Source organism: Dermochelys coriacea, chromosome 21 (genome assembly GCF_009764565.3).
Source record: "Dermochelys coriacea isolate rDerCor1 chromosome 21, rDerCor1.pri.v4, whole genome shotgun sequence".
Lineage (NCBI taxonomy): Eukaryota > Metazoa > Chordata > Testudines > Dermochelyidae > Dermochelys > Dermochelys coriacea.
Window position 1 is genome coordinate 4,858,358 of NC_050088.1, and position 19,011 is coordinate 4,877,368.

A 19,011-nucleotide genomic window follows, 5' to 3' on the forward strand; every position below is an offset into this window, starting at 1 on the left:
ATTTCAGAGCACCTGTTCCATAACTTTTTTCATGTTTGTCTACTTTGCACCGATTTACTGAAGGAGTGGAAAACAGCCACATTATGTAGACAGGAATGTTACGGTCTCATGACCTGTTTGTTTCCAGTGATTTACTATTGTTTACGTATAGGCATTTATACAATGCTTATCCTAAAAAATGAACTAATGAGAGGCACTGGAAGAGTTAAAATAGCCATTCAACCAACAGTCTGAAAGCCCCTCACGCAGCATGGAGCTAATCTTTATTAATAGTTTGAGCCTCTGTCCTTAAAACTTTCTCTATTGATGAAGCTGTTTGTCATGTCACTTAAGGAGCTTTATTAAGAGTTCATTCCCCTCCAATATGAAGAATGCAGCATGCACTCCCCTTGTGGGGAGTGCATTCTTTGGTGCTCTTGGCATTGGCACTTCATGAAAGACCAGACCAAGGCAGCAGAGACAGAGCTGGTGTGAAAGTGCCACTTAAATGAAAATTAAACCCCACATATTAAATATTCCATTTTACTTGGTACATTAGTCAACAGATGCCCTCCAACAATTATCTTATACAAGATCACAGACCAACAGTTACCAATAAAGCCAAACAAAACTTCAGTTGTGCCTGTGCTACGCCCACCCTTTAGAAGAGTTTTCATATTTTGAAAACAATTTAAAAAATCTAACCCCTATTCCACACCGGTATACATCAAGCTGCTTCAGATAAAGCAACAGACAGATCTGCAGTGCTCCTGTGAACAGAAGTGCTTTGCCTCAGATTTAAGAGGACAAGAAAGCACATGGTTTTAGAACCTCTACGATAGTTACTCAGTCCATTTAAAAAGGTAAAATGTTAACTCCATCCTCAGTACAGAAACTCTGTTTACATTGTAAAAGAAAAGTTTCATGCCTAGACTCTGCAAAAGCAACATCTGTGTTAATGCATGTGCCTCTGAAGCAGGAACATGACAGTCTTATCTAGACTTACGTTGACAAATTTGTACAGGAGGATCCCACATATTGTTTCTTTTGCAGTGACTAGTCATAGATTTTGCATCATTGGGCAAGACATAATTCACCTCACAGGTCAAGGTAATACCATCTCCAGTGACATACTGAGGTTTTGATGGAAGCATTTTTCCATTTGGGAACCATGGAGCACCACAGACACTTCGAGGTACTGTAGTAAAAATAAAGGGGTGACATTTAAAATAAATCTGAGTCCAGGGCATAATTGAATGACTCACTACAATATTTATCATGTCTGGCCAAGGACATACATCCTAGAAGCTGGGCAACTATCATTCACAGGACAGCTCGATGTACTGTCCTTTGGCAAGGGCAGTGCAGGGAATAACTACCAAAGAGCTAATGTTCTAAGAGAGATAACGAAACATGCAAGCAGATTACTTGCCTGATTTTCTGATAAGCATATTAGAAAGGCCTCATAAGGAGAAGGAGCTGATCTGGCAAAACAAGGAGGGTGGTCTATAGGTAGGATATACAGATAGTCTCAGCTTCCAAGGTTGTCCCTCCCTCGCTTATCTGTCCTTTCATTTGTTAGTTGCTAGAGAGGCAGACACACAGAACATCAAGGCTAACTTGTACTTGATGTGGTGTAAAAGGGGTGAAGATATCTTGTCGTAAAGATCTCGTCCTTCACATAGACAATGCAGATGCTACAGAAAGGTCTGTCCTCTTGGCTTATGTGGGATTCTCCAAGGCAGTCTCTGGGCCCACACATGCAGCCAGACACATTAGAGCCTATCCTGAGCCTAGCAGTGGCTATTGCGACACCACCAATGTACTACTCTTTGCCTGGATGAGGAGGTGGTGGTGGTTAGACCAAGATCAGAGCCTTCCTCCTTCCAGCAAGGTAGTGAACAACCACAGCTAGTATGCCCCTAAAGACTCCTGAACTCCTCTAGGTTTTAAACTTTCACAAGTCACACATGCAAGACCAAGCTGCCAATGAGTTAGTACATCTAACGTCCACTGTCACTGATGCCTTAGCCCCAAGCTGCTCAATTCTCCATCACTCTGTCACCATTGTTCACAGATGAACTATGGCAGAGAAAGCACACTAACGAATAAAATATTTTGAATGCACCTGCCAGGAGCATTGGCTCTTACATGACTAAGTCAGTGCAGTGAAGGCAGCGAAAAGCGCATTCTATTCTGCCATCAGTGAGTCAATGTCAGCGAGCAGAGCTATTTCACATAACCCTGAGGTTAAATCAGCACAGACATCAGACCCAAGCATTGACCATTACCAAGAACTTTCAGCTTACTTCATTGATAATCAGTCAAGCTTAACTGGGAAAGACAAATTCACCCCTGACCAGATCATATTCTCCACTCCACAACTCAACAGCATGACTCCACCATGTATGCCATAGCTCAGGAAACCCTGAAAAATATTTAAACCACAAGCTGTGAAATGGATCCATGGTCTTCCTGCCTAGTAAAAGCCAGTAGGGAAATACAGCCACTACTTCTGCTTCTCTCTGAGAAGTAGTCTTTCCATAATCACCAAGCCCCTTGCAAAAGACAGTAGCTTCCCAATCCAAGAAGCCATAACTGGACCCTGAAAACAAACAAACAAAAAAAACACAAACAAACCACTCTTGATCCCATTCCTGGGCAAAGTAACTTAGAAAACAGTAGCCACTGCGTACATTTAAGGATAATCAAAACCTTAGACTCCCCCCTCAATGCAGAAACCCTAATGGCTGACAAGTTTACGATTACCATTAAACTCAATTAAAAGCTATTTATCTTCATGTTTCCTAGTGGCTAGAATCTGCAGAAGCAACATCTGTGTTAATGCACATGCCTGTGAAGCAACAGGGGAAAAGACCATGACAGTCTTATCTAGACTTACGTTGACAAGTTTGTACAGAAGGATCCCACACATTGTTTCCTTTGCAGTGACTAGTCATAGATTTTGCACCATCGGGCAAGACATAATTCGCCTCGCAGGTCAAGGTAATACCATCTCCAGTGACATATTGAGGTTTTGATGGAAGCATTTTTCCATTTGGGAACGGTGGAGCGCCACAGACACTTTGAGGTACTGTAGTAAAAAATAAATGCTTCTGCTTTGATTTGTAAAAATGTAATGTGTTCTGGAACTTCCAACAGCAAGTGACTGGGATGCCTCAGAATTAGGGCTTGGACCAGGACATAGCACAGACTGTTCTAAGGGCACAAGACAATAAACTTCTTGTCCATGTCCGTGATCACAAGGTTTGCTCGTATTACTTGAGCTCTATTGCTACCTCTCACACAGTGGACCATAAGCAAACTGCTAATCCATCTACATGACATAGCAGGAGCAGATGACTCTGTACTGAAGTGGTTGAGACTCAATGACTGAGGCTCCTCCTAATGGATGGCCCTCAGCTGTGAGATTCCACAGGGACCCATGCTATCCCCTTTCCTCTTCAATATCTACAGGCAGCCACGGGGAGAGAGAATTAAACACCACGCGCTCAGTTGCCAACACAGTATACCAACACTCAATTGTATTTTTCATTCTCAATAGATGCAACCACTGAAGTGTCAGAATGCCTACCCCCCTCCACCCCCACAAAAAACCAAAACAAAACACACCAGCTTGTAGAGATGAACTCCCTTAGGAGAAATCCCACCTTAGGTCTAAAGTTTGCATTTCCTTTCTTCACTCTAAACAACCTTGTAGTCTAACCAAGCCTTGGAAGAACAAGGTTAGATTTTTATAATGCTGTGTGCTCAATGTGTAAGGGAAGATGACCTCTCAAATCCCATTTGCACTTACTTTTTTCACAAGTTGGTATTGGAGGAGACCATAAATTGTTGGCTTGGCATATAATCACATGACTGCCAACCATGAAGTAGCCAGCCTCGCATCCAAATGTAATGGCGTCTTGATATGAATAGGAAGGACCAAATCCACTTAGTTTTCTCCCATTTTCAACTTCTGCATTCTTGCACTGGACCACTGAAAATGAGTACGAATGTGAGAAACTCTTCTTCTAAAGAAAAAATAAAGCCCTGAAACATGTGAATAGCATATCTTTACATTTTTTTAAATAAATGGTGGCTTTAATTCTGCATCCCATTCTCCCCCGACCTAATTTTAAAGTTTATTTCTACAACAGCTACCTAGGAGCTAGACGAGAGGAAAAAAAAATAACTAAACAGATACATACAGATATTAAAATCTCAACACTGCATTTAATTGGATTCCTATTCACAAGTCCAAGAATAGCAAGGTTAAGGAAGAAATTCCCTTAGGTTTACCACAACCATACTACATGTGACAGTTAAAGTAGACCAATGACACAATTTCACTTCAGACAAAAAACCCCTAAGTTTTACTGAGGGTATCCAAATGTCCAACTGACAAAATGTTAACTTTGCTACTCATACTTAGTGGGTTTATGTCTCATGACTTTTCTTTGCTTCTGCACTCTTCACTTAGTGGATCTGTTGCTCTTGACCAATCAACACTACTCTCCCTCTTGTTCCTGAGCTCCCAAGATCCAACTCTACTATATTCTTGCTTTTGGTTGTCCTGCTATTATTGAACTTTATATTCTCATTTCCCCTAGCCCATCCTATGATTATACTTTCCATCAGTCTGCTTTACAAACAAACACTGATCCCTGGTCCAAATTCTCAGCTGGGGTAATTATACAGAATCATTGATTTCAAGGGCACTACATGAGTTTATACTAACTGAGGATTTGGTCCCTTGTGTCTTTACTAGTTCATTATCCCTTGCAGAGGATGAGATTCTCTCAATTTGACAGCAACACAAAGCTAACACATCCAATGCTACTACGAAGAGAAGGGAGAATTCCAAGCTTTGTCACCAATACAAACATTGTCCAAATCAGTTTGGGATTGGCTGGTTGGACGCATTAGGATTCTGTTCTACATAGGTTAGAATACCACACTCATAATAATAGCGGACTGCCTTCCATTAATGCAGGGGTCTCAAACACGTGGTTCATGTGGTCTGTAGGGTTATTTTCTGTGGCCCGCCAGCTCCCCCGCCCCCCCAGCATTTACCTAGAGTGGCTCCCTCCCTGCCTGCCTTGCTCCCCCACCGCTCCAGGAAGTGGCCGGGACCTGGGAGGCGGGGGTCTGGGAGGGGCTGCAGTTCCCTGTTCCTGGCCAATTGGAGCTTCGGGGAAAGTACCTGAAGGAGCCGCCAGGGCAACACACAGACCCCTGTGCCCCCAGCTTCCATCTGCTTTCTGGAGCGGTGTGGGGGCAGGGCAGGCAGGGAACCTGCCCTGTCCCTGGTGTGCAGGGGGCCAGACCTGTTCCCCAAACCCCTCCTGTAGCCAAACCCCCTGCCCTGAGCTGCCTGCCACACCCTGCACCCCCTGGGGGCAGAGAGGGGCAGAGTTGGGGTGGGGATTTCAGGGAAGGGGTGGGAAGAGGTGGGGCCTCACCGAAGGGGTAGAGCGGGGGGCGGGTGGTCAGTGATGCGGCCCTTGGGCAAATGTACTACTCCTCATGTGACCTTTTTGGTCATTTGAATTTGAGACCCCTGCATTAAGCAACATGCCTACATATCTGTCAAATGTTGATGTCATACCACTGTTTAAAGTCAAGTGAAATACAATATATCTGTGTGAGTGTGAATAGCCTAAAGCTGACTCATGAGTCTGGGCACTTGGAAACCGCCCTCACATGGGGCACACTAGGGAGATAACTGGTTAATCATCCAGTCCTTAACCAATTAAACAGGGTGGCTCAGCTCACTAGCTGAGGACAGCTAAAAGACAGGAAAAGAGGTAGTCTGGGAAGGAAGGGTTGGAGAAGCCCAGGATCACAGGGAGATAAGATCTCTCAGCCTGTCCCTAGGGAGAAGGTAAGAGCATTGTGCTGTGGGGAGCTTGTATTGTTATTGCACAGTATAAATACAAGCACATGATGCTGAGCTTGCCAAATAGTGCTCAAGAACTTTGTCATAGGGCAGGGTTCCCTCACCCCAGATTCCTCGCTGCAATCAGCTACACCAGATCTATATCATGCGAGTGGGAGATGAAAACTGAGCTCAGAGAGATCTTTACCACTACTTTTAAAGTTCTGAAGGGATGTACTACAAGTTTTTAACCAGCAAAACTGGTTGTCCTCCTATCCCACACAGTTCAACACATTCTGTTGAATCTTTTTTTCAGATTAAGGAATTCAGGGGAAGAGACAGGATTGTCTAGCATTGGGGATTTTTAAAGAAAACTACTAATCTCCTGATGCCACATATCTGAAAATTAAACAGCGACACTTTGAACAACTAAAATCTGATATGGGTATGTTTAGGATTTGAACATATACCACAGAAGCAAAGGAATTCAAAGTTAAAGACAAACACAAACAAGATATCTGGGGTGCCCTATTTTATCCAGATGAGATATTTAATCTTAAACTTGAGTATCCTTTTGGTTTGATTTTTATAGAAGCTACAAAAAATAGTGACCTTTACACTGAGGGGGCTCTCCACTCCAAATCCCATTTTGGTCTTCGTCAGATGTACAATGAATAGATGCCTCTCCAATAAGTGAGAAAGGGTCTGTGCCTCTTGGTACAGTATTACAGATATAAGTTACTGTTGAGCCATAGGTGTAGTGAGTATTGGGGTCACCAGAATGCTCCCCATTCTTGATGTCTGGAGGTGGATGACATGGAATTTCTAGAAAATATTACAAGTTAAGAAAAAAGCATTTAACGGAAGCAGCACAACTACAACAAGGTACAATGTCTACAGACAATAGGGCAACAGTCATTCTGACTAGTGTAAAGAATTACAGAAGCCTACTGATTTTTACAGCAATATTATTCAAGGCAAGGGGATTTCCAATAGATCTGATGCATCTAAGCCTGCAATTTGACCCATTTTAGGTGTCTAATACACAATTTTTTTAAAAGTGATTTCACTGAATCAGCTAAACTATTTGATAATGGGGGTTTGTAGTTAACAAGTGCAAAACCACCAAAAAAGGTCAGAAAAGGAGAAAATGGAGATGTAGATACGTACCATTTTATGTTAGCAGTATATTGGGGAAAGGAGATGGTAAGGTGGTAGATGAACAGAAAACAGAGGAAAAAAAGAGCTCTGAAAACCTGAAAAAAGTCCATTAAAATGGATCTGAAAAGAATTTCCATAATAGCAGCAAATATACATTTATGGCACTGGATGAATAAAATATCCTAAGAGCCTGAAAAAAGCAAGCATGGTTTAGTTCCCACATACATACATACATACATACAGACAAACCTGAAACAGAACACAGCAAAACAGAAGTTGAAATAATAAAACTGTCTACAAATAAGTCATGGAAAAAAGCCTACTGTGATACAAAGGAAGTATCAGGATTATATGAAAACATATCCTGTTAACCTAAAATCAGTCAAACTCTAATCAGTTGTAGAACTATTTTCTTCAATATAGTGTAGACAGAATCAATTTGACACTGCCATAAATTCCATGTAAACTATTAATCACAAGTTGACAGTTGTGTTACCAGTTATTCAAGAAGTCAGGTTTACTCCTGATTTTCAATAAGTGAGTGAATTTGACCCATATGAGCTAGCTATCAGTAATCTTTAGGCATTTTCAATGGAATGGTACCTCCATTAGCTTTTAAAATGGTGAAAAAGCTAAGACGAACATTTTAACTATTTGTTTTCTGTACTTGTGAATTCGTTTTACAGCACAATTTACCTAAACTAGTCGCATGACGTGGCAATACCAGAATAGAATCATAAATGTATAAAATCCACTTACCTTCACAAAATGGAATATCATGATTCCATGCGACCCTTGTTTCATGGATCACACACAGACTAGTATTATGTCCAACTAATCTGAACCTAAACAAGAACATTTTTTAAAAGGCAAAATTTCTTAAATTACCAAACTTCTAAACCATCAGTTCAGATATTTTGAGTATACTTCTGTTCTGCCAGTAGGTGGCGATGACTTACTGAATTTCAGGTGATGCCAGTCTTATTATAAGACAAGAGTTACTTATTTTGCTAATTATTCTGACCAAAGCCATAAAATAGCAAGTGAGAAAAGTGACTCCAGCTACCAGAAGGATAGACATCTGAGATTTACATATAGATACCCAGTTCACCACTGCTGATTCTTTGAAAATTACCAAAGCAATGCCAAAGATACTGTAGAAGGAGGAAAATAGTTCTGAATTTGGCAGCCAATTAACACTCAGTGTAAGAGCTCAGTGCATTCTGTTTATTTGTTTGATGCATGATCCTACAGCCCAAACATCTAGAAAGAGGCAGATAAAGTTAATACAAATTACAAAATTCTGCCCTATGTACATATTTATATACAGTTATAGATGTGTAACAAAATATCAACAAAACATAATATTTGAAAAATGTTTATAAAGGGGAGGCCTATTTAAAAATTTTGAAACCCTATTTAAAAAAGTCATTCCAAGATTTGAAAGCAAATCTTTTCAAGTTTGAATACAAGATACTAAAAAAGTAGGTTCACACGATGGAAACGCTGACCCAACCTTCTTTACATTGAACATGCAGAACAGCTAAAAAGTTGCAGCTATTTCAGGAACTTCGTACTCCAGAATGCCCCACTGAAGGTTTGTCATAATTTGCTATCTAGACCTTTGTACTGACTACAACAGAAGAGAAAAGTAGAGTATGGGGGGGAGGGGGGAATCTTCAACATCCTTACCCTTCGTCACAAGAAAATGTAATGTTCGAACCAAATACGAGATCTTTGATATGAACCTTGCCATTAGCTAGGTCTCCTGGATGTCCACATGATTTCCCTAAAGAAAATAAAATGGGAATTAGATTTTTCTTTCTATGTTCTGTTACAAAAGATAACTAAAGGTAAACAATAAGTGACCCACATTTTTGCATGCGACTAATGTAAAGTTAAGTGTGTTATTTTTAAAAGCCTGCGAAAACAAGAAAAAGGCCCTCAAATGTGATGAATTAACATATTGTGTTATGAGTGGAATGGATAAGACCAGTGCCCTTCTAGTGAAATATCATCCCTATTGGTTATAAGCAATCACGTTGCCAGGCTACAGATTGAGTCCTGCTAATATACCATGCAACTTATTCAAATTACTAGGAACCCAAATCAAGTGAATTACACAGAAAACAATACAACCAGATGCCAAAAATTTTGTGGCAGACTTAAAGAGCCCTATCCTGCAAGATGCACTTTAGCTCTCGCATCCTTCTGGAAAGTAAAAGGAAGTATTGGATATAATTCTCTCTCAAGGAAAGCATAACCCTCCACACAGCGCTCCCAGCCCAGAGAGAGAAAACAAAAATTTAACTGATATCATCATCACAGCAATGCAAATCGGTATCACTAACTCATGGGCTTGGCATGCTTTTGTCAATAACTACATGCAATGTCTGCATTAGTCTAGTCTCCATGTACAATCCTGGCCCTATTGAATGGAAGTGCTGCCACTGACTTCAAGTAGGCCAGAATTTCATCTTCTGTGTTAAAGTTTTAGATTTGATTCTTTAGGGGAGCTTTATGTGCCTCCTAAAAAACAAACAATTCTGTCTGAAAAACTGTGTCCCTTTCAAGCTCCAGATCATCAAAGGTTACAAAATCCTCATTCCAGTCCAGAAGAGCTTTTAACCTGTTAGTGTTTTCTGACCCGAGTGTGGAGGGGTGGCAGAGGGAAGAGAGGAGAAAAACCTTACCTTGACAAAACACTTTGGGTTCTGACCACACAGATTCATTTACACAAGTAAGAGTGGAAGACTGTCCAGGGACTCTTTGGTATCCTGAGCGGCAGCTGTACTTCACTGAGGTCCCAACTGGAAAGATTTCCTTGACCTTAAACTCATCTTGCAGTTCAGCAAAGCTTAGCCTTGGTGGGACACCACAATGACCTATAAAAAAGAAATATCATTGTAACTTTGGAAAAAACCCAAACTCTTTAGTTTTTGTGTTTTAACTAAGCCTTAACTGACACAGAGGCTGGGATTTTCAAAAGAGCCTAGGAAAGATTCAATGGGTTCTGGGCATAGAACTTCCTTAGGCCCTTTTAAAATCCCAGCTTGAAATCTTAAAACAAGGAGTAAAGGGTAGCTCGCACTACCAATCTGTGAGGCACAAGGTAAGAAAAAGATAACAGTACTGTGTTTAGATACTTATTTAAAAAAATCCTAAATCCACAGAACAAGCGTGACTAGTTAAGCAGTGGGGTAAGATCAACAGAACTTGAAATTTGAAAGCAAATGTTATCTGTCACCGTGGCATGCAATTTTCAGAGATACCAGCCCTTTAACTTAATTGCATGTCCAACAGCTCATAGCAATTCGATTTGAGTCCAAACAACAACAAGGATGTTTGTTGAAGAAAAAAATGCTTTCCCCTTTTTCTTGATCTGCTTCTTCACCTTATGACAGTGTGACAACTCCACTTCCAACTGCATTTCTCTAAATCTGTAGTATTTTGACTAGTTTGCTTAGGCAAACAAGAAATCTGCAGAAACATAAGGCTGCACATCAGACATCAACTTTCCACTAAATGGTGCTTAATTATGATGCTTACTCTGCAGTAAAGGAACAGCTACTTAATCTACAGTATTTATGGTTCCAGATGCGTTGGACACAGATTCCACTCTTGGTGGACATGAGCACCATGCACTAGAGATTGAAATCTTTTTGGCTAGCAGTATCTGTTGGGGCCATACCTGGATCCTTGCTCAATCACTGACCACCCTCAGGGCATAAAGATGGTGCAAATCTAACCATCTCTCAGTTCATTTGCCAACATAGAATCCCATAGGATTAGGACTCCACATTAGGGGGAGACGGAGCTGTCTGTTCAAAGCCCCAGACTGTGGAGCAGATGAGGAAGTTGCCTGTGGTGAAATCTGCGCTTTTTCTTCAGAGGCTCAGACAAATCAGGGAGCACTGCCTGAACTATGGCTGCTTTTATTGTTCTCTTTTACAGGATGGGACACTGCACTCCTTAGAGCTCGGAGCAGCCCTGCAATTAATCCTTCAGAGTCTGGAGTGTCTCATTGTTGCCCTCAAATGGAAGGTCTTCAATTTTTGCCTCTTGGAATCCCTGAGGGTTGCAGTCACGGCAATCCCCTCATAGAAATGGCGACGGCCACTGTTCACACTGCAGCGTCAGACACAGTTAGTCTGCAGAGATGTTCTGGCAGTTTTAGACCTCTGCCATAGGTGTTTTCTGTTCTTCTTGGTGTTCCTTGAATAACTTATCCACAAAATTGGGCAGTTCATCCCATTTTAAATTTTTTTTTTTTGGGTAAACCACACAGTAATGCTTGGTAACTTGCTACCCTCATTTATAGACTTGTGGAAGAACAGACCTTTCAGCCAAAGAAGTCAAGGAGTCTCTCTCTTGAGGGATGAGCTTAGAGGACCATACAGTTTTGTCCTGTACTGTACAGCTTGGACAACCACAGAGCCAGGTGTAGGTAGCTCAAAAATATTTAAGCCTCTTTGTGGGGACCTGATTGACAGTCTGCATGCCATGTTCATTCTTTTTAAGAAACTATGATAAATTTTGTACAAAGTATGCCTTTTGAGACATGTCCTGGGTAGATTAAGCCCATCAAGGGGTGTCTGGTCACATAGTCAGCAGGGATTTTATACCCCAACTGCCAGTGTTTCTGACACACAAAACAGGAGTGTGTGACCTAGCAGTCTCAGTCCTCTAGGGCATCCCTTGCTACCAGGGTAGCATGACCTAGCAGTCAGGGTAGATTGCACCATCACCCAAGATCTCAGGCCCTCTGTCAGGGCAGAGCAGCAAACACACACACAGTCTCAATATAGTCTAGCATTTTGACTCTGGTGAATAGTAGACAACTGTAAACCTCTAGGTCTACAATGGGGGAACTGCCACCCCAGTGGGGGCTAGCAGCAGGGGAACCCAGCTCAGGGCCCTAACAGAGTGTTATGCCACTGGATCAGCAGGAATCTGCCCAAAACACAGTGAGATCTCAGTCCTATGACCAGACTACTGTCTATTTCCCCTGGGCCACTTCCTACCTGGTCTCCTAGTAGAGCAGTCCATGGGTGCTCTGGGGTCATCTGCTGGCAAGGTCTGCAGAAACTCAAATCCCCCCCCCCCCGCCAGGTCACCACTGTCTTTCCAGTGTCCACCAGGGGTTCAGCATGCCTAGCCTCTATGAGGGAGCTCATATTAGACATCCTTTCTCCTCAGCAGTCCAGCCCAACTGAGCAGCGCTGCTTCCCTTTATACCCTGTCTCCAGACTGAGCATGCTCAGCAGGGACGGAGGGGTGTGGCTTCCTCAGCTTGCAATGCACAGTTAACCCCTGGGGGGCCTGTGTAGGGTAGATAGACCTCATCACAAGGCATCATGTGAAAACTCATAATCTGCTGGACCTCATTGTCCTGATAAAATATGTGCAACACTGTATGTAAAGTTAGAAGATTTTACTGTATAATGTCACTGTGACATGTTCCAAAGTTAGAAAAACAGGCCCAAACCAGTTCTTCAAAGACAAAAGACACACTAACAAACACCCCAGCTAGTATCAACATAATCAAATGGACTACCATGTGGCCATTCTCTGTGAGAAAGAAGGGCATGAGCTAGAACTTTACATACTGGCAATGGAACACCTGGGGGTTTTCCATGTAAACAGACTGTTGCCTGAACCCCAGCTGTAGATAGGCCTCAAAGAGGGGAGAAGGATATAAAACTGAGAAACAGAAGCTCCCAAATCACCTCTCTCCACTCATGACATCAATAATGTTTGAAACATAAAGGAAGCATCACTGAACTGGGGGGAGATCCTAGCTGAAGCAATCCAGCCAGACGGCTATAAGCTGGTGGGGAGGCAAACCTTTTTGCTTTTAAGCATGCTTAGTTTGTGAAATTAAGTATTAGTTTGCAAGTAATGCGGCATAAAAATCAGAATTGGTTACAAAAAAAGAAATAGATGTTAAGTGATTGCATTTTACCTTTTATCTGTAGGTAATAAACTTGTTTTATTGTTTCATCTAAACCAGTGTGTTTGGATTGAAGTATTTGGGAATCTCCACGTTTGTGCACATCATTTTCCACTGATGAAATGATGGCCTTTATGTGAGCTTGCATTGTTCAGTAGAGAGCTTGACAGTACAAGAAACACATTTCAGAGACAAGATCTGGGACAGGGAAGTTGCTGGTGGTGCCCTGTATGTAATTCATGAATGGCTGGCCAGAGCATTCATGTAATTCAGGTGGGCATGATTTTGCACGCTTGAGGCTGTGTGTGATCTGGCCAGGAGTGGTTGTTCTCACAGCAAAGCAGTGTACAAGGCATCCCAGACTGGAAAACTGAGGGGACACAGTTGACCATCTGTCCAGACTGTATCCTTGGGAGTATCACACTGCTATCTCCAAGAAAGTGGACAGAAGATATCAGAGAGAAAAGCCAGCGTGTGGGGTTCTGCCTTGTAGTCATGGGAAGTAAGAAGAAAGTGAGAGGTGGCTGGGCCCACTCCACCCTTTGTACCCCCTGACGGAGAGGAGTGGAGGAAAAGGGCACAGATGCAGCTAAATGGATACCACTAGCCAAAAAGAACTGGATTTTCAACCCATGGGGGGCATGAGTACCAATCGTGGAATCTGTGTGAACAGTCACTCAAAGAACAATCTTTTTTTGCAGAAGAAAAATATTGGCAGCTGATTAAAGAGGCTCAGCTGGGCAGCAATAGGCGGGCCGTATAAAGCCTAGAACTGAAAGGCAGATACTCTCAGGGGAAAGGGAGGAGTGAATGGAGACTACAGTCACTTCCTGGGAAAAAGAAGGAGACTTTTGGGAACTGATAGGCCTAGGAACGAAAAGGGAACTAGAAATAGGAAGTAGCGCAGGAATAGAGCAGTGAGACGGCCCAAACTGCTAAGCTGAAGGTCCCTGGACTAAAACCCAGAACAGAGGGCAAGCCTAGGTTCCCCTACCAGCCACTGGCTGAACGGTACTGAGGCAGTGAGCGAGAGGACGGTCTAGGATTATTGATGGCTAAACCACCCCTGGAAGAGGGGAGCACAGTTAGTGACATGGCCAGAAGGTTGAGCCATGAAGAGGACACTATGGTTTCTGAGGCTGCAGGAGGAACTAAAGGCAGATGGAGTGAGCGTGCGAACTGCAGGGAGACTGGCCTTGAGCTAATCTCCAGAGTATCGGGAAGAGGCCCCAGTCCAGAGGTGAGTGGTACATCCTGCGACAGGCAGGCTTCCTTTCAACACCTCCCCATGGGGCCTTCCCTCCTGAGGGTTGGCAACCCACCCAGCTAGAGCCTTCCTGCAGGAAGTCAAATACAGAGAAGTCACAGACAAATCTAGGAATCACAGTATCCATAACATTCTCTGTACTGAGATGCACTTGCAGTATGAAACATAGTGGGAGACGTAGGCTATGGCTACACTACCACAGTGCTACTCAAAGTGGTGGTCCGTGGACCAGTGCCGGTCGGCGAGCCACCAGCTGCCAGTCTGAGTGCACATTGGGGGAACAAAATTGCCAGCCCCCCACATCAGATAGCTTGAGAAGCACTGCACTAGAGAGCTTACAATGGCCCAGCTGCAGCAACGCTGCTCTAAAGTAGCTGCTCTAAAGCAACTGGAGAGACCTCTTCCATCAAATGAGCTACTGCTGCTCGTTTAAGGGGCATTAATTATGTTGATGGGAGAAGCTCTCCCGTGGATATAGCACTGTTCACACCAGCACATAGGCTGGTGTAACTTAGGTCGTTCAGCTGGAGGTTCATTCACATCTGAGCGACATAAGTGGTAGTGTAGACTTAGTCCCGGTCTACACTGGGGGAGATCGATTTAAGATATGCAACTTCAACTTCGAGAATAGCATAGCTGAAGTCACTCCCCCGTCAACTCTTGCAGCGGTGGACTACCAAAGTCAACGGGAGAGCACTTGGGGATCAATTTATGGCATCTAGAAGGCGGATAGTGTAGACCTGCCCATAACTATAGTATAAACAAAGGTCCTTTGGGTTCTGGCAGTGTTCGCATCTGGTCCATTAAACCTGTTCTATTTTCAGAGACCATGAGCATTAATAAATCCCACGGAAGGCAAAAAGAATTGCAGGTCCTTAGTACCTCTGAAGACTAGGCCTGGTCTCAACATAAAACTTCGGTCGTAGCAGCTAGAGGGGGGACATGCCACTGCTTCTGGGAGCTTGAGATTGAGGTAAGCACTGCCCGGAGCCTGCACTCCTGATCCCCGTCCCACCCTTCGAACCCCTTGGCCCCAACCCTCCTACATCCCTCATCCCCAGCCCCACCCTGGAGCCCGCACCCCAAACCCCAATTTCGTGAGCATTCATGGCTCGCAATACAATTTCCATACCCAGATGTGGCCCTTGGGCCAAAAAGTTTGCCCACCTATGATGCACACATTGCTAGACATCGTCCGTTGATCTAGCTACTGCCTCTTGTGGGGGTGGATTTACTACAGTGATGGAAAACCCCCTTCGGTCACTTTAGCAAGTGTCTACAATACAGCAGTGTAGTTGCAGCTGTGTTACTGTAGTGCTTGTAGTACAGATGTACTCTGAGACACTTATGTTTTTCAAGTAAGGAGTTACCCGAAAAGACAGATGAACTTGTCACTAAATATCATCACAATTAAAATGGAAAAAAAATATGGAATGAAAAAGAAAATTGGCTCTTAATTTTTCTTAAGATAAAAAGAGTCTCAGGAAGAAGACCTTCCAAAAACAATGGTTGTTTGTTTGTTAAAAGTTCAAAACAGCTTATCATTGCAAAACTCTGATATCTGCCCACCCAGTTTCAAGACAGATAAGTGTCTTCACTTCAAGGTATTTTAATATAATTTTTATTGCTCCTGTATTTAAAGATGGTATTAACAGGAAGGAAATATGGAAGACTATCACTCGCTGGTTTGGCATTGGTAAAAGATGGCAAGGTACTGGTATCACAACTGCCTAACGATTCAAGATTAATGCTATTGTGTTCCTAATTATATGAACTCCAACTGGAAAAAAGTCATATCTTGGTTACTAGTATCTAATGGGTTACATTTGTTAATAATGGTGAAACCTAATATGCTGAAAGTCCAGATTCCAAATAAAGATCTGCTACCAGGGTAAACAGTAAAGGATAAACAGTTAACAATGTAGTATAATACTTTTTTCAGTTTTAATAATAGACAAGCTTTTTTAAAAAAGCTTATCCTAATATTGCATTAACATGAAGATGAATTCAAGTGATATTCAGTGAGTCAGATTTAAAGAACTAAAAACATTCAAAGGAGAACTTGGAGAAAGGTCTAAGTATTCACATCCAGGCTATGTCTACACTATGGACTTTACAGCGGAGATGCAAGGTCTCCTGTGTAGCTGCTCTTTCCTGGCAGGAGAGCTCTTCTGCCGGCATAATTAAACCACCCCCAACAAGCAGCGTTACCCATGTCAGCAGCAGAGCCTCTCCAGCCAACACCAGCACTTTGGCCGGTGAAATTTATATTGGTTGGGGGAGTATTTTTTTTCACACCCTGATGGACAAAAAGTTTCACTGACAAAAGTGGTAGTGTTGGTAGACAAAGCCTTAGTCTTGCAGATTCTTTCTGCATAACATCTTTAAAATAGACTTTCCTTCCATCCACACAGCTAAAACTCTCGTCTAAGCTCCCATCATCTCATGTCATGATTACTATAACATCCTTTTCCGGCCTTGACAAATGCTATCTTGCACAACTCATAACCATTCAGAAGGCTATTGCAAAGATCATTTCTTTAACTCATGCTTTGATCATTTCCACCCCAAACTTTACAACCTTCCACTGGCTCAGTCTTCTCCATTGTAATGAACATAAGCTACTTGTCTTCACTTTCAAGGCCCTTCATGACCTATCCCAACCATATCATCTCTCATTCAGTCTCAAAAATCATCTCCCACCTCCAATTAGGCTATGATGCCAGCCTCTAAGGCCCAGTTGTTACGTTTTCAAATAAGCCCCTTCTTTGTGTTTTTTTGCCATGCTGCTCTTCATAGTTGGGAGGATCTCCCAGGTAACATCTGCACATATTATCTGCCTTCAAATCTCCTGTGCCATGCTGCCTACCAAAACAATTGGTAATAATTAGGCTGCTGGTGGGCTGAGACCACAGTCCATCATGCTGACCAATATCATCTATTCCCCTGTACTCCTCCGTTGGTCTGTCTATGTCCATTTATTAACTCTTAACTTAAACTGTAAAATCTTTGGGGCAGGGACCATCTTTTTGTTACATGTTTGCACAGCGCCTAGCACAATGGGGGTCACAGAGTGCTCCTAGGCACTACAACATTACCATCTCATGGAAAAGTTTGTGTGTGAAATTGGAGCTGGCTAATAAAAGTGTGGGGTGCTGCTTTCATTGGGGGAAGGAAGGAAATACTGCTACTCCACACTCACATTTTGAAAAAGGATGGAATCCGGGTCAGGAAGTAATCCAGCTATAGGAACAAGCCATACTAGGTCAGACCAAATTGTCCACCTAGCCCAGTATCCTGTGTATGATATTGATCAGTGCTGGATGCTCCAGAGGAAATGAACAGAACAGGGCAATTGACTAATAATCCATCCTATCATCCAGTCCCAGCTTCTGGCAGTTGGGGGTGTAGGGGAATATAGTGCATGGGATTGTATCACTGACCATCTTGGCTAACAGCCATTGAAAGACCTAGCCTCCATGAACTTATCTAATTCATTTTTTAAACCAGTTATGCTTTTGGCCTTCACTACATCCCACGGCAACAAGTTCCGGAGGTGGACTGTGCCTTGTGTGAATTACTTGGTTTTCCTTTGTTCTAATGCTGCTATTACTAAATCTGCTGACTATTAATCTTGTTTTCTGTGTTTTACAGACTCCCGTGTACAAATATCACCACTCAAAAATGGGATCTGCCATGGTCACTCATAAATCCATTCTCCCTGCAGATCTTGTCAAAGGAAACTCAGCCTGCCCATTGCAGACCACAACCTTCCCCAATTCCTTTTCTCCTATTTTTTGCCAAAGAGCTGCTGACACTCTGCTAGAAGAATACCCTACTTGAACTCCATAGTGAGATCTGGAATGTACCAAAGTCTTTTGAAAAACCATTAGTAAGCTCATGCAATAGCATTCACCAACTGCGTTTCTTCTGTGAAGCAAACAATAGATTCAATCCCCTTATGTGTCCTCTTTTTAAGATGGAAGAACTGTGGGGAAGAGACCAAAAAGAATGTTTGTGAAGGACCTTTATGCCGGTAGTGTGTGGCCTGCCTGTTAATCATGGTAGTAATCCTGCATTTCTCTTACACTTTTCAACCGGTTAGGACTATTTCATCTGTCAGAGAAATGCAGCTATTTCACCAAGGTCCCAATTCAGCGAAGCACTTAAGCATGTGCTTAACTTTAAGCATGGGAGTGGCCCCATTGAAGTCAATTTGGCACTCATGTACTTAAATTTGAGCAGAAAGCCAGGATTAATGCTTTAAGAATGTTGCAGGATCTCCAATGATTACATGGGTGCGGGACTTTGCAATCTGCACCCAGTGTTAATATTGGAATAGTCTTAAGAGAGAATCTGAAGTGAACAGGGTGGAGGACATGTGAATTCACATCCTGTTGCTATAACTGTTCAATTAGAGAACGTTTCCTTTGAGTTGAGTTACGTATTGAAGAGTCTTCACCACATAAGAAGGTAATTTTACATTACGCATTCTAAAACTTCCAAAAAATAATACAGTTGCCATTTGTTTATCAGTGTGGTGTCACTAGTTAAGTATAGTCTGCCTACTTTTGTATATAGCTAATGTCAGCTGAAAGGCTGTCTCACTTTTTCTCAGTTTAAATATCTAGATTCCATTTAAAAATAAATCACAGAAGTCTTTTGAAACCTTTAAAGGTGTTTTCTGATTTATTGAAAAGGTTCTTTTGTTTTCCTTTTCCACACAGTGGAACCTAGCAACAGATGTCCAGAATGCTAGAGCCTGGGCCT

General features: G+C 42.5%; 1 protein-coding gene and 1 long non-coding RNA gene across 21 annotated transcripts in view; one reads left to right on the forward strand and one right to left on the reverse strand.

Annotated features, from left to right (window-relative positions):
* The window catches only part of LOC119846319 (C4b-binding protein alpha chain-like), a 30,938-nt gene that overhangs the window by 9,422 nt on the left and 2,505 nt on the right, over positions 1-19,011 (reverse strand). For 4 of the 20 annotated variants that reach the window (XM_038379782.2, XM_038379788.2, XM_038379781.2 and 1 more), the window contains exons 2-8: positions 9,715-9,906; positions 8,714-8,810; positions 7,781-7,866; positions 6,473-6,685; positions 3,797-3,979; positions 2,882-3,073; positions 986-1,177 (exon numbers count right to left, since the gene is read on the reverse strand). In XM_038379782.2, coding sequence (XP_038235710.1) covers positions 986-1,177; positions 2,882-3,073; positions 3,797-3,979; positions 6,473-6,685; positions 7,781-7,866; positions 8,714-8,810; positions 9,715-9,906 — 1,155 coding nt within the window. Of the gene's footprint in view, positions 1-985; positions 1,178-2,881; positions 3,074-3,796; positions 3,980-6,472; positions 6,686-7,780; positions 7,867-8,713; positions 8,811-9,714; positions 9,907-12,045; positions 12,227-19,011 lie in introns of those variants that run through there. The other 16 variants (XM_038379784.2, XM_038379793.2, XM_038379783.2 and 13 more) reach the window with 10 other exon arrangements.
* Positions 5,608-18,773, forward strand: LOC122457150. Its single transcript, XR_006276531.1, has 2 exons — positions 5,608-5,866; positions 17,896-18,773. It is a non-coding gene; the product is annotated as an uncharacterized LOC122457150 (long non-coding RNA).